The sequence below is a fragment of the Triticum aestivum genome, chromosome 7D (assembly GCF_018294505.1).
Source record: "Triticum aestivum cultivar Chinese Spring chromosome 7D, IWGSC CS RefSeq v2.1, whole genome shotgun sequence".
NCBI lineage: Eukaryota > Viridiplantae > Streptophyta > Magnoliopsida > Poales > Poaceae > Triticum > Triticum aestivum.
The window spans coordinates 44,244,278-44,259,468 of record NC_057814.1 but is presented as its reverse complement, the minus strand read 5'-3'; the positions used below and the strand labels follow the sequence as shown (position 1 = coordinate 44,259,468).

The window sequence follows — 15,191 nt, the reverse complement described above, 5'->3', positions numbered from 1 at the left end:
GCCATCATTGCATGTATGGGCATGGCGCATAGCACAGACTGAACCAAAGTAAGCCGTCCACTCTTCGGCATAAGGGCTGCCTTCCACTTAGGCAGGCAGTTAGCCATCTGATCAACCAAGTACTGCAACTGAGCCTGCGTTTGCTTTCTCAAAGTCAGAGGTAAACCCAGGTATTTGATTGGAAACGACCCTCGTGGACAGCCCAACTCCTGACTCGCCATGTTGATTTCCTGATCATTGCATCTTATTGGGAGGGCAGCTGATTTCCTCATGTTAATCCGCAAACCTGACGCCTCCCCAAACATGGTGAGTATACGCTTGCTAACCTCAAGCTCCACCGGTGTAGGCTTGATGAACACCACCACGTCATCCGCAAAGAACGAGAGACGCTGCCTCAAACCTCTCCGGGCCAAGGGTTCCAAAATATCCCTCGTTGTGGCCCGATCAAATAGCCTCTGCAGTGGCTCCATCGTAAGAATAAAGAGCATCGGCGAAATTGGGTCACCTTGTCTCAACCCTTTGCAATTGTATATGGTGTCTCCGGGGTCTCCATTCACCATGATCTTCGTGGAGGAAGTTGCAAGTATTCCACATATCCACGATCGCCACCTTGGGCCGAAACCAAGTTGTTGCATCACCTCGACCAAGAAGGGCCATTGCACAGAGTCGAATGCCTTCGAGATATCGAGCTTAAGCAACACTGTAGGCATTCTTAGAGCATTAAGCCTTCGAGCCGTGCTTTGGACCAACATGAAGTTGTCATGCAACGATCTTCCCTTGACGAAAGCACTTTGGTGATTTCCCACGAGCTTCGGCAGCTGCGTCACCAACCTGCAAGCGAGAACCTTCTCAAAGATCTTTATTGCCCCATGGATGAGGCTAATCGGCCTAAAATCAGCCACCTCCAAAGCACCGTCCATCTTGGGCAAAAGAGTGACCATTGCCTTGTTGATCGCAGCTAAGCCTCGGATGTCCCCATTGTAGAAGCAGTTCATAGCCTTCATAAAGTCTCCCTTAATGATGCTCCAACAAGATGCATAGAACTGACTTGTAAACCCATCCGGCCCCGATGCTAGCAAAGGTTGATAGAAGAGATACCGAACCACGATGAATATAAGTTTCCTATATATATATGCTACTAAAGGTTGATATAAGGGACACAACAAAAATATATAGAAGGAATAACAGTACTTATGGTTTACAAATTTTAGGGGTAGAGATTCTTTTGATTGCTTCACAGTTGACAAATTTTTTTTTAGAAACAGTTGACAAATTTTAGTAACCATAAAAAAGAACAAGAAAAAAAATACAAAGGCAATATCAGCCCACGCCATCGATGCACGGCCCAGTAGTCTCACGCGAGTCTTCCTCTAATCCCAAACCCGCCGCCGCGGTGCCCTAGGCTGTGTTTCGTCCAGAACACCCCTGCTCGATCCCCATAAACCCGAGCGGCAGCTAGGGTTCCTAGCCGCCGCCGCCCCTCCACCGCCGCGCGCCAAGCCGCCGGCGCCGCCTCCCGCGTCCGCCTCACCGCCGCGACCTCCTCCTCCGCCACTGCTCGCCGGACCTCCTCCCTCCGCCTCCCCGCCTCAACAACTCGCGTGGACCACTGAACCAGCAAGGGCCGCCGGCGACGCATCCCACTGCCCCGCCGCGACCCCCTCCCTCCGTTCTCCAAGGTAGCTGCTCCCCCTTCCTCCCGCTCCCCATTCCCCTCCCACCTCCTGTACAGATAGAAAGAGGATGGATTTTTTATATATTTTTGCTCTGTCATATTGTTGTCTAATATTGATGATGTAAAGTGGATGAAATTTTGATGGGATGATGCATACTGCTTGAGATATTGTTGTATATTGATGTGAAGCGGATGAAATTTTGATAGCGTTGCCACACATTGTCATGTGTTCCTGTACGGTGGCTATTTATTGATGAATACTTGCTGCATTTTGTGCTCTACATTGCATGATTGCTTGCTGCAGATTGCTATGCCTGGACCATATATACTGATGTTCTATTGCTATGTCATCCCCAGCGCAGAACAACCTAGAACGGCGAAGGCGATGGCAAGGGAGGACAGGAAGCGGAGGCAGCCCGACGGCGACGAGGCGGCAGACGAGGGGGAGAGGAGGGGGCGGAGGGACAAGAGGCCCAAGGAGGAGAAGCCGGCACCGCCCCTGCCGTCGGAGATCAGGAACAAGGAGAAGCGCAGCGAGGTGTACGCCAAGCTCAAGCGCGAGAAGAAGGCCCAGAAGCGCAGGCTCGGCCGCGAGCGCGGCCAGGCCGCCCAGCGCGCCGCCGAGCTCGGCGAGGAGGCAAGCGTCATCTCCTCCCCCCTTCTTCCCCTCCCCAGAAACGAATTTTCCCGTGGGGCGCGAGGCTCTGGATGGATTCTGACGGTCCTTGGGCGCGATTGGGTGTTTGCAGGTGCCGGAGAAGCAGGTGCCCCGGACGATCGAGAACACCAGGGAGCCCGACGAGACCGTCTGCCGGCCTGACGACCAGGAGGTTTGTACGATGCCTTCTCTGCTGCTGAATTTATCAGTATAATCAGTGCAACTGTTGGTACTATTGAAATGATTGGAACATCGAATCTAAGGGTGCTTATGCTATGTTTGGTTTAAGCGAACAACAGAACTAGTAGCTTCTTATTTCTGATAGCATGACTAAATATGAGGGAGTAGGTATGGACATGATTTTGGAGGGAGAGATTTCTTTGGATCATCGAATCTAAGGGTGCTTATGCTGTGTTTGGTTTAAGCGAACAACAGAACTAGTAGCTTCTTATTTCTGATAGCATGACTAAATATGAGAGAGTAGGTATGGACATGATTTTGGAGGGAGAAATTTCTTTCTTTGATATGGCTGGGTGATGTTAGGTGTGCATTTGGGTGGTTACCGTTCGTTGACTGGGCTGCTTTGCTTAGTGGATTGTTTTCAAGCTCAAGTAAAAGCAAACATTTGGCTGCTGGAGATTTTGGTCAGAATTTGTGTTTTGGTGCTGCAGTATTGTGCTTAATTCTTGTTATTAACCTGCACAATTGGTGTACACATGTCACTTTTATAACATTAACATGACACATATGGTACCATTGCATTGCGATAGATAGAGTACTTATGGATTTCCAGAATCTCTTCTCTAGTAGCATGTTAATAATACAGATTGCTTCTGTAGTATTCAGATGTTTAGTAATATCACACTTATAATTACATATATTGGGTGAACAATTACAGCAGTTATTGTTAATTAACAGGTCCGAAGTTAGATTTGCTATGCTTGTGATGCTGTTATAGTGGGTGTCATTACAATTGACAATTTTTTTGTATGATGCAATGTACACATTCACATTCTTCTGTTATTATTAATATCAATACAGTACAATTATATTTATAGCTGCTTTGTAGTTGCTGAATACTCCATTTTCATTGCTTTAGAACCAAAACCAGTATTTTTCTGATCATCTTGCTGACTTCTTACCTCAATGTCAGTGAAATACGCTATGAAAGCATTAAGCATCTCTGTTAGGTCTGTTAGGACATGTTATATTTTGATCACTACCACTGTCTTGACTCTGATATATCTATTACGTAATTCTCTCTGTGGACGAATGCTTATTTAGGCTAGTGTCTCAGCTCTACCAGGTTTGCATATGTTCTAATAATAGTTCCTGTGTGCAGCTGTTTGCAGGGAATGATGCTGATGAATTCAATGCAGTGCTTAAACAAGTAGTAACCCCGAAAGTATTGATTACCACATGCCGCTTCAATTCAGGGGTATGCATTTTTTACCTCCTCATCACTGATTATGTGCTCGATATTCTGAATCTGTGATAATTTGATAACTTGTAACAAGATTTTGTTATCTAACGTTGTACTTTCTGCTCCGTATGTTGACAGAGAGGACCTGCTTTTATTAAGGAGTTAATGCAAGTGATTCCAAATGCTCAATATGTTAATAGAGGAACTTATGACCTCAAGAAAGTATGATGAGTTCTCATGTTACGTTCCATTCATTTAGTCCAGTTAGTTATGTCTTCATATCCATAGTAACACACTGTTATTGTCAGATTGTGGAATATGCAAATAACAGAGAGTTCACTTCAGTCATGGTTGTCCACACAAATCGACGGGAACCTGGTTAGAAGTCATCATTTTTTTGTCTTTTTTAATGTTCTTGTTTCTGACATCTTGTGTTGGCATTTGTGTAACAGATGCGCTGCTGATCATCAACCTACCTGAGGGCCCTACTGCACATTTTAAGCTATCCAAGCTCGTTCTGCGGAAGGATATAAAGGTACTATATCTGTACTTTTTATACTAATATTAACACCGTAGTTTTTAGTATATCTTCTTTCATGTCAAGTTATTACATGTGTGATTTCCATTTTTGTTTGCTTGTGTGCATTTCCTTACTTATGTCTTCTTTGCAATCCATAGTTCTTGAGTAGAGGTTTACTAGTCACTCAACAAGATCTAGTCAGTTAGTGAGCATAACTGCATACTCTCAGTCTCTTACTTAGATAAACTGTTTGAGCTTTTACTGGAAATACCGAAATAAGGAGTTCTTGGGTAGAGGTTTACTAGTCACTCAACAAGATCTAGTCTAACTGGTGAGCATAACTGCATACTCTCAGTCTCTTACTTAGATAAACTGTTTGAGCTTTTACTGGAAATACCGAAATAAGGACCCATAAATTTGTGAAGAATTTGTTGAAGTGCTGTATTGTTATCACTTACTGACATCTAGCAGTTCAGCAGTCATAATGACTGAGACCTAGTCTTGAGCATTTCTCTTCCCTCTACCTTATTGCTATGAAACTACTTAGTATTGTTAAACATGATAACCAAGTCACCACTAACCATTTTTTGTAGTCACCTAGCATAATCTTTCTCCAAAGGGAACAGTGCAGGAATGCTGTGCCCTGCGTGCTAAGCTGTCTTCTCTTGAAATTTTAGTTGCTGTGTGAAGAGCGGGACCTTTAATTTCTCCTCTATAATAACTAGTGCGCACAAGGGCAAGCTAGTGCTAGTTGATTGTTGAAAGGACCCATCTTCTGTGCTGATAATCCCATATTACTTTTATATTTTTATAATTGGCATGACTATTTGATGTGTTAAAGCTGTCAATTGTGACCCCATAAGCAACTTCTGTGTACTGCATAGAAGGACATAAAGCCTCTCCTTCCTGTTCCGGGTTTTCAAACCTGTGCGGCAATTTAGAAAATGTGAAGTGGCTTATCTTGTCAGATTGATTTTTTACAACAAGATGGTTGTTTGCTTACTGTTTTGTCTGTTATAGTGACTAAAGATCAATATATATGCTACTTTCTGCTTGTCCTGGGTTATATAAGATCTTCACCTTGTTAGCTGCATATAAGAACATTGTTTTTGTTTTTATAGATTTAGAAAAAAGTCCTATTGTTCTCCGTTATTCTAGATTTATTAGAAGGAACTGCATTATACATTTATAATAGTATTCTATGCGCTGGAAGGAGGATTGCTTTATTCGACAATGCTATGTTCTCCGTTTTCTATGAGACTCCTGCTGTGTTAGTACTTTGTAGTTAGGCAGAAGTGTTAGAATCAACTGTGCAATGTTTTTGTTAATAAGTCTTTGTTTGATTCTTCGAAAAACAAGTCTTCAAATTTGATCGTGTGGCTCAGATAGCACCCGCAGTTGGGAACGGTTATGTCACAAATACATATATTACACCGCTTACCTTTTGAACTAAAGGTTCATTTAACCTAAACAAAAAAGTCAAGTTGCCATCAATTGATCATCCTCCTTGTCTCTAGCTTGTCTCTTGTCTCTAGCCTGTCTCTAGTTTGTCTTAGACGTGTTACTTTTGTCTACGCAAGACAGATTTGCATATGTCAATGTTCGGTGTCATATGGCATGTCTGCTAGAGACTTGTCCATGTCTCTGTCTGACATATCCACGTTGCCGTTTTAATTTTGCCATGCTTTACAGCTTTTGATTTGTACTTATTGCAACGGAGTTGGGCTCATCAGTTCATGGCTATGTAGATGATCTTCTAGATTGATGGGACACTGAAAAGTGTAATAAGATAGGACATCTTGATATTCACTAATTTTCTGTAATCACAATATTTGTATTTTTGTGTGCTCTTGTTATATATGACAATATGTCTTGTTGGGTATTTTGCAGTTTATTGCTGTATAAAGCTAGTTTACTTGAAACTTTTACTACTGACCATTCAAGATTTCCTTCATTTAACATTTTGGTTTATCTCTCTTTGTACGACAGAACCATGGGAACCCTACAAGTCATAAGCCAGAGTTGGCGTTGAACAATTTTACTACGCGCCTTGGTCATCGTGTTGGGAGGTGATTCAAGAATATGCACTCCTTTTACAAAAGGACGGCCTTATATTCATGTTGTTAACACGTCTACTTTCCCCTGTTGTTTATTCAGGATGATCCAATCTCTCTTCCCTCAAGACCCAAATTTCCGCGGCCGCCGAGTTGTGACCTTCCACAATCAGCGAGACTATATATTTTTCCGTCATCACAGGTGAATATATATATATATGAAAACACAATAGAGTCAAAAGCATGGTATTATCATTTTAGAGATGTGAAAATTTTGGTTTTCATGATATACAATAGTTTATATACTTGTAGCACCACAGGCGCAAATGTGCAATGCAAGCAGTAGTGTGTTATAACGGTGTCGCAAGTTTGTTCTTCTGCATACTAATTTACCTTCAGCATTTGAATATTAATGATCTGCAATTCCTCACTATAGGTACATCTTTGAGGAGAAAGAAAAGAAAATCGTTTCGAAGGACAAGAAATCGAAGGGTGAAACCAAAACTGAGAAGCAAATAAACTGTCGCCTTCAGGTACTTGAGATACACTACTCCATACCAGAGTTTTTTATGTGGTTGCAAGAATTTTCATTGACAATACTGTAATCGACCAACCTTGAAAGGACCAAGTCCTCGCAAACTTTCTATGTTGCATATGTTTAGATAGTGATGGTTGTTTTCCAAAGAAAAATGTTCATACTAGGTGAAAACCCACAAGTCCATGAACCTTGACTATCTTGCCCGTAACATGTTAGCGATGACGCTATTTGACTACTGCTGATGGAACCCATTGTAGAATAGCAATCTTTCTCTACCTCGTCCGCTTTTATCAGTTACCCTGAACTTTATTGATGGTATAGGAATGCGGCCCTCGGTTCACCCTCAAGCTGCTCACATTGCAACACGGCACCTTCGACACGAAAAGCGGGGAGTACGAGTGGGTTCACAAGGTACTACTACTATCATCATCATCCACTCACCATTCCATGCTCCTCGCTACACTATGAATCCCCGTGACATAACCCGGAACCTTGTTTGCCATTTGCAGCCCGACCTGGACACGAGCAGGAGAAGGTTTTTCCTGTGATTTGGCGCCGCGCTCGCTTCACCCACAAAGTTCGTCTCTGTTTCTGTTCCGTTCCGTTCCTCGGAAATTACTTGCTGTAGAGTAGTATCATGTTCGAGTCCTTGGCCGGTGTAACGACGACATTCCCGAATCGAAAACCCTGATTTGAAGCGATTTTGCGTACCCGTCAATCAAACGAGTTGGTCCATCAGTTTTGAGTTGGACAATGGTACGAAACTGCAGCGATGATGCACACAGTGCAAAAGAGTTTGTTGTTGTATTACACGTCCGTTTCTTGCCTAATTACGACCCCGACATGCGATCAGGCGGGAATAAATCTCTTGTACAAGGGTCGTTGTCGCCCAACCGCCGCAGGAAGAAGGAACGATCACATCGTCGTCGGGTCTCGTCTCGTCCCGTCTCCCTGGCCATCCGTCGAGCTCTGCCCACCCATCTCATTGCGTCCAAGAACTTATCATTGCCGGGGTCCCTGTGCTGCCTTGCCTTGCTTGCCCAGGGCCTCGCTCGGGTCAGCATCCCCATGAATGAATCTCCCGTGGTAGGAGTTATGATTGCCGTTGGCGCGCACGCAGATTTTTTCACTGGTTGGGCTGGGATGGCCTGGCTGAGGTGACTAGGGGAGGTGAGGTGCAGGCTGGCGGACGGCTACACATGGCGCTCTGGGGGAGGGGTCCCGGGTAGGGTAGGTCTATAGGGGGCGGCCGTGCTGGGGGTACGTCCGTGCAGGCCGGGGCGTACGACAGTGCGTGTGCACCGCTGCTTGGAGGAAAGAGAGGGGTGAGTGATGGGTGCGGCATTATTGCCATCCCCTGCTGCTTTCCCCTGTTCCTGCCGGCCTCTGCCTGTGTTGGTCACGAGCTGCTGCGGCTCTAGAGCGAGCGGCACATGGCCCGCCTCGGCCGAGCTCCCTGCATGCCATGTTATCCGATTCATTCAACATTCAACATTCAATCCTGCCTGATATCGTTACTTTACTACTCCAACTACTTCTCCAAAGATTAAAACAGTTAAACCTGGTAGCTCCTCTAGCCTTCATGCCGCTGCTGCTTTCTGCTGTGTGGAAAAGCTGTTGTGCGTCCAAGGGTGGTGATCAAGTTACTGTGGACAGACAGACACACCGGAGTAGCTAGCTAGCCAGTCACTGGGTTGGGTTCTGGTCTCTGTGCTGCATGCATGCCTGGCCTGCGCATGCATGTGTTACTTACTGCAACAGTCCTGGCTCTGGGCCTACGCTGGACCGGTCAACGCGACAATGCACGCCTCACTGCATGAAGTTTTTTCTTTAAAAAAAAAATGAAGCCGTGCACGCACTGTGGCACTGTGTCCGAGTCTACGTACACCATAACACGAAGATATATTGCAACTGGAACGAGAGAGAGAGAGAGAGAGAGAGAGAGAGAGAGAGAGAGAGAGAGAGAGAGAGGCAGAGAGTCGGATCGATCGCGCTGGTGGAAAGCGACTGTTCGTTAACTCGACCGACCACCCATCGTCTACGTACATACTGGTACACCATAGCACATCATACGTACGCTATAGTAGTCCCTGAGATTTTTTGAAATGATAATGCACGAACGGCACGCGCCACATTGTCGCGCTACTGCCCACAACGTACGCGCGCGCCCATACTGGCACCGTCAATTGCATGTTATTTTTGCTACTGGCTACTGCCCACTACGCATGCGCGTGCATGTCCGTGCAGTACTGTTGATATTATATAATCAGCTAGAGCTGTTCCGGCACGTACGTGCGGATGCATGCAAGTACATGTACAATTGGCCACCCGTTGGCACGCAAGTGCACATATGGAAGCACGTACGCGTATAATGCACTAGCAAGGTACCACTGCCTGCCTAAACCGGTGCTTGTAGCTAGCCACATCAATGGCGCTGGCGGGTACGTAGATGCATGGGGCGTAAGTGGAGACGACGGCTGGGCGCTTGCTCACGTTCACGCTAGGTACGTACGTGCGCGCATGCAGGTGGTGGGCGTCGCATGCGCATGCATCTGTGCTTGCATGCCAAGCGCCACCGTGATCCCTTCCGTGAACGAAGGAACAGCGGCAGGGGAGGGGAGCGCTCGTGACCGTGCATGTGGACGTGCTCCGGGCCCCCGGCCGGCAGCCAGCCCCCATGCGGCGCGGCGGAGCGGCAGTCACGTCGTGGGGTTGCCGGCCGGGTGGTTGGGTCAGGTTACCCGGCCAGGTAACTCACGAGCGTGAGATTCATGCGGCCGGCCGATCGCCGGAGGGCGGCCGGCGGCAGGGGCTAACGCACACCAGTGACAGCCAAGCTCCGACTACGGTCGCACCGTACGTACGTGCTCGACCATCTCCTCCCTCCGTGCGGACCAGCAGCCGCAGGTTCGTACGTGACGTACGTGCTCAAGTCAGTGCTCCAGCTCTGCCGGCCTCGCTGTAGTGTGCGCCGCGGTCGATGGAGCTGGCCCGCCGTCCGTACCGGACGGATCATGGGCGGATTCGTGGCCGCGCAAGCTCGCCCTCCGCAGGGGCCAGGGGTCCCGGCGGGCCGATCGGACAGGCGACGATCGATCATGGCGTGCCGGCCGGTCTGCGCGCGTAACATGGTAAAAAAGTTGTAAAGCGAGGGACAGGCATGGTGATGGGCGCGTTTCACATGGGGATGGGGACGGCCGCATGATGGCGGTTATACGGCCGGGGCCGGCGTCCATGTGACCCCGGCAGAGCAGAGCACGATCATGGCACTGCGCGGCGGGCGGGCGAGCGGTTCGATTCAAGCCGGGCTGCCAGATTACTCGTCATCATACAAATAAGGATGGGATTACTGATAAAGTTGTATCCTTTTGCATCCTTGGCTTTTGGTTTTGTGACGGAATTAACGAAGCCAGCTTGTTTCGCGCAAGCTGTCTAGTGCACATTTGTACAGACAGCCTCAGGGGAAGCAAGTGTCGGTAACACAGGAACCTAGCTAGAAGGTGTACTTTCAGTTATTTGTTTATCAGTTTAGCTAAATCTTAGTCGACTGAGATATCTCTCTGTCGATATTATATTCGTGAGATCTTACATTCAGATCCGTGCATAACAATCTTATATCAGTTTAGTTATTCTTACATGCTATGTTACTTGACCGAAACTTAGTTAAGTCTCGGTCGACTGAGACCTAACCACAACCATCAAAGACTGAGAAGCTCACGCATAGAAATATCACCAAGCATCATATATACTGCATGCACGTACCATATATTCAAGCATGGCTTCTCAAGCAAATATACAGTCCGGCATAGCAGCTACCCGCCGTAAAAAGAAGAAGAAGATAGTACGACAGTTTTGGTAAAGCACATCCAGATATGCCATAAGTATTGCACATCTAGGTCATATATCATCGACCTTATAGCACAGAGTATGAGAATAACCACCATTGTTTATTTCCCAAACCATGGGAGGAGAAGAAACATGCACGTACGCATTATTTCGTTCGCTAGAGCTAGCTTAGCTTAGCCGGCCAAACACATCTTAACTTGCATGTACAGAGTGAAAAAGGGGGTGTAATGACGGTTCGCCTCGCCTAATCACGCACTCTTCCAGTCCAGTCCCGGAGAAGGCTGAGGGCAGAAGGACTCCAACACGTCACAAACAACGTACACGCAAATTAACTCACACACCGGCCGGTAATTAAATCGTTCACTAGCTCTAAAAATATCTCTCTCCAAAGCTCTCCTCCTCTTCGTCTTCCTCGATCTTCTTCTGTCTCCACAGCCCACACACGGTGATCAAATCAATGGCGGCTCCAAGGGCGCGCGCTAATACGCGCATGCGCCGCGTCGAATCGATGGACCCGTATTTACACGCACACTGCACCTCACCGGCCGTCGGCCCGCCTGGCAATGGCGCCAGGCCGGACCGACGGGCCGAACAAATGGCCTGCCGCCGTCCAGGTCGAGGCAGGTTGGGGCCTCGTCCTCAGCGGGCGGCGGTGCAGGGGAGGGAGGAGGCGGAGCAGAGGGAGCGGAAGGCGAGCTCCTCGCAGGGGAGCACGAGCAGGTCCCCGGCGCCGCCGAAGCCGAACTCCTCCTCGGCGCGGCGGAGCAGCGAGCGGAACTCGGGCCGGTCCAGCACCGCGATGGGCACCACGAACCGCCGCCGCGACTCGCCCACGTATACCGCGAAGTGGCCCCGCGGCACGTCCGACGGCGCCGCCTCCTCCTCCTCCTCCCAGTGCTGCTGCTGCTCCCCGTGGCCCTGCTGCTGCTGCTGCTGCTGCTGCTGCCGCCGGCCCAGGCTCGAGCACCGCTTCAGGATCTGCTTCAGCCCCGCCGCGCCTCCCTTCTTGATCGCCATTTATGCAACGAAGCCCGGCGTGGAGCTCGTCCGTCGCTCGTTAGACTTGCCCGGTGGCTGCTGGCTGGAGATGGAGGTGGAGAGGTGAAGGAGGAGGAGGGTGATGGGACGGTGGGGAGGGAGGGGGAGGAGTATATATAGGGGCGAGGTGGGAGGGAGGCGGGCGGATGGATAGCAGCCACGGTTGGTGCCGTGGTGGTGGACCGGAGGTGGTGGAGCAAGAAGGATCACGTACTCACGTACGAGCGGGCGGGCAGGGGTGGGGCCGCGGCGCCCGTGGGCTTGCCGGGCGGGCCTGGGCCCGGCCGCACCACCTGTCTCCCCGTGGTTTCACCGTACGTACGTGAACCAGCGGCCGTGGTGGGCTCGAGCAGAGTAGTGGTGAATCTTATGATGGTCCGGATCTTGTGGTGCTGGGTGGGTGCTGCACTGCTCATCCAGGGGACCTCTCCTCTCTGTGTGCGTGTGGGTGTGTTCGTGCAGGAGTTCATGGTGAGTGAGGGATACGGTTTACATTTGTAAACGTCAGATTCCACATGCTACTTTTTATGTTTTCATTTTGATGCGGGAGTGCATTTCTGATAAGAGGAGAAACCGATCTTGCCGACGGCATTCTCTTTGCACTCGAAATAGTCATCATAGCCGACCACCCCCTCTCTAATACGGTTGAAAAGATGCCTACTCATACGGAAACGGCGGCGGAATTTTTGATGTTTGAACAACGGGTTTGTTGTATCAAAGTAGTCCTTCCAAAGAAGGAAATGCCCGCTCTCTCAGTTGCGATTCAACGCCGGAAGGTGGCCCGGAATGGAGCCACGGAACAACGGCCGCTGGCTGTTGAGGTGGTGATGGACAAACACGGCAGCCAATATCTCCTCCTCGTCGGAGTCGCAAAGGAAATTGTGGAAAAAAACTCGTCGGCGGAGTCCATTTTCGTACCTTGGCAAACTGTCGAACGCTTGCGGGCGTCGAAGAAGGAGACGACCGGCGAGGGGAGTCGCGGCGCGCACGGACCAGCTAGCTGCCCTGCCGATGTCCGACGAGTGGGCCGACGTCCGACGAGCGTGCCGGTGAGGATCTGGCCGGGGCGGCGAGGCGGCCTCTTGGTCGCGGGGCGGTTGTGAGGTGGGCGGAGTGGCGGTGGGAAGCAGTTTGCTCCCTGGCGGCAAGATGACGGTGGCGGGCGACGGGGGGAGTCGCCGGCAAAAAAGGACGGCGGCGGCGACGACGAAGGAGGCGGGCGAGGGTTGCTGTTTGGCTGGGGGGGTGAGGGGGGAAGCCAATGAGCCACCGACCAGCGGGCCCGGGGAGAGGAGAAAGCGAGCGTGCGCGCGTCCGTCGCGTGTCCGCGCCGACGCAAATCCGGCTCAAAAATGGACCGGAAATGGGTCGCCCGCGGACGCGCGTCCGTTTGGGTCGGCGCGTTTGGCCGACTTTTTGTTCGCGCCGACCCAAACGAACGACGGCGGACGAAATGAGTCGCCCCATTGGAGTTGCTCTAACTATGAGGGTGCTCTCTTCTAAAAAAACTAGATGGGTGCTCAAAGTCAATGCTAGAACACCTGTTCAAAAAGAAATAAGGTCAATGCTACTAGAACTTAACGGGACCTGATCATCTCCAAGTGGGGAGGCGGAAAATGAGAGAGGAGCTTGAGCGGAGGAGAACCAAAGGAGCCAGCCGGCCAGGGTTGACATCTTTTGTAGAAAAGTGTGGCGTGAAATGGAGATCCGGAACAAAATCCTCCACTCAAAGTGCATCCTTTACAGATGTAGCCGCACAAAAAGGAGAGATCAAACTGGGCAGGCAAGGATACAATAGATGCGGATGCGGAGTCGTGGAGTGGAGAGAACACGGCTTTCAATGCCCGGGCCGGACCAGCCAGTGTCGCTAGCTACAGTGGCTATAGCAGCTGCTGCAGACACGATCAATCATGGCCATATCTCCCTGCCCTGAAAACGTATCTCTGCCCACTGTACGGACGCCTTGATCGATCCATCCATAAAATTAACGACTTTTTTTTTTGACTTTGTAGAGTATCGTGCATCGGAAATGACTAACACCAGGAGCGGTACTTATATTTCTCTACGGAGGGAGTATGCCTTAATTCCGAACCTTGATCAGCAGATGTTTATTCTGTACCAGGAGTAGTAGAGTAAATTACAAAAAAACCACCACACTGAAGACTAAATTAGCAGAAAACACTACAATACATATTTTTGACAGGAAACGCCATTTGTCATAAACACATTTAACAAAATCAAATATACCGATCAATGTTTTTCTGCAAAACGATTACACAAGACATTGTGTTTTCTGTCAAAAAAAAAATGTACAGTACTGTTTTCTACTAACCTAGCCTTCAATGTGGCGATCGATTTCTGGCAATTTACTCGGAGTAGTAAGATCAACCATGAGTGCATAACACAAACAGATTCACACCATATGTTTATCTGCCTATGTCCCACTGGCTAGTGGTTGCGTCTTCCGATGATAGGTGGTTCCATGCTTGAAGGATAGCCACCCCTTTCACCTAGCTTGGGAGCCTTTGGAGTGGACCATCTTTTTCAAAGATGAGGCACCGACGTAACCGGCACACTGGGGCACTATCTGTGGAGAAGAGGAGCAAATCTTAGCCTCTACAGTAAAGATTTGACTTTGTGATATTTTTGCCGCGTTTGCTAAACCTCATGTTCCTCAAAAAAAAAATCTAGCGCCAGTCACGATCACACTTTGCATGAGGCCGAAGGCGGGGACAGCGTGAGGAGCGACAACAACGAGCATCGGCCATGGTGAGGCCGAGCCGTCAACGAGCGGCAACTCGCATGAGCGAATCTGGAACTTGACGGGTGCGGGGTGGGGGATGTGCGGCGGTCGTCGTAGTTGCTGCATATCAGTGGGGCTTTAAGAGGGACGCTCGTCGCGGCGGCAAGCAATGCGTGTTAGTGGTAGGTTTTAGGGATTGGAGTTGTGGCGAGTGGTGCGTGATAGCGGTCCCAGGGGTGGAGGCAGGTGGATGGTGCGGGGTAAAGCGATTGTTGCGCGAGAAGGATTGGATCGGATCGTATCTTCAGGTAGATGGTTAGAACGAGGAAGACGAATTGTGAGCCGTCGGATGCAGATCTAACGGTGAAAGAAGTGACCGATGCGAATCGTCTTTTAAGCACTCGCTATTTTTCCAAAGATGAAATGATTTCCTAACTCATTAAAACAATTGTGTTTCTAAACTGGCTGTGGAGCTACCGCGCGCAAACGCATCGCCAAGTTGGAGGTCGATCCGACATTCCTTCCTATCCTTTTATCACTTGGGAGTTGCGGAGGCTAATCGCCGTTGATGCAAGCACGCACATTTGGCTCCACGCTAGCCGTTACTTTGTGTTTTTTTATTTAAGACTCACATTATGCAACGCACTAGAGGACCCTTGTTTATGCGGCTCAAGAAAAAGAACCTCGTTTATGGAA

At 49.1% G+C, this 15,191-nt stretch overlaps 2 protein-coding genes across 3 annotated transcripts; one reads left to right on the top strand and one right to left on the bottom strand.

Moving 5' to 3' along the window:
- The first annotated feature begins 1,381 nt into the window (after positions 1 to 1,381).
- On the top strand, positions 1,382 to 7,606 carry LOC123166624 (ribosome production factor 1). 2 transcript variants are annotated; one of them, XM_044584430.1, is made up of 12 exons: positions 1,382 to 1,679; positions 2,038 to 2,312; positions 2,425 to 2,505; positions 3,676 to 3,771; positions 3,895 to 3,978; positions 4,065 to 4,134; positions 4,209 to 4,291; positions 6,266 to 6,345; positions 6,434 to 6,532; positions 6,767 to 6,863; positions 7,190 to 7,279; positions 7,378 to 7,606. In XM_044584430.1, exons 2-12 carry the CDS (start codon positions 2,061 to 2,063, stop codon positions 7,414 to 7,416), a joined length of 1,071 nt encoding a protein of 356 aa, XP_044440365.1. In that variant the 5' UTR covers positions 1,382 to 1,679; positions 2,038 to 2,060; the 3' UTR covers positions 7,417 to 7,606. The 2 variants fall into 2 exon arrangements, with proteins under 2 accessions (XP_044440365.1, XP_044440364.1); XM_044584429.1 differs by having other exon boundaries at positions 1,385 to 1,679; positions 2,033 to 2,312.
- A 3,188-nt stretch (positions 7,607 to 10,794) lies between these two features.
- LOC123165745 (auxin-responsive protein SAUR50) lies at positions 10,795 to 11,846 on the bottom strand. Its single transcript, XM_044583463.1, has one exon. The coding sequence runs from the start codon at positions 11,729 to 11,731 to the stop codon at positions 11,354 to 11,356; it is 378 nt and encodes a 125-aa protein (XP_044439398.1). The 5' UTR covers positions 11,732 to 11,846; the 3' UTR covers positions 10,795 to 11,353.
- Between the last annotated feature and the right edge of the window lie 3,345 nt (positions 11,847 to 15,191).

Bases quoted from the DNA above. Each gene is read 5' to 3' on its own strand.
- LOC123165745 (XM_044583463.1), bottom strand. From the start codon at position 11,731: ATGGCGATCAAGAAGGGAGGCGCGGCGGGGCTGAAGCAGATCCTGAAG.
- LOC123166624 (XM_044584430.1), top strand. From the start codon at position 2,061: ATGGCAAGGGAGGACAGGAAGCGGAGGCAGCCCGACGGCGACGAGGCG. The intron at 4,135-4,208 runs GTTAGAAGTCAT...TTTGTGTAACAG, and splicing joins CACAAATCGACGGGAACCTG to ATGCGCTGCTGATCATCAAC. The intron at 6,864-7,189 runs GTACTTGAGATA...TTGATGGTATAG, and splicing joins AAATAAACTGTCGCCTTCAG to GAATGCGGCCCTCGGTTCAC.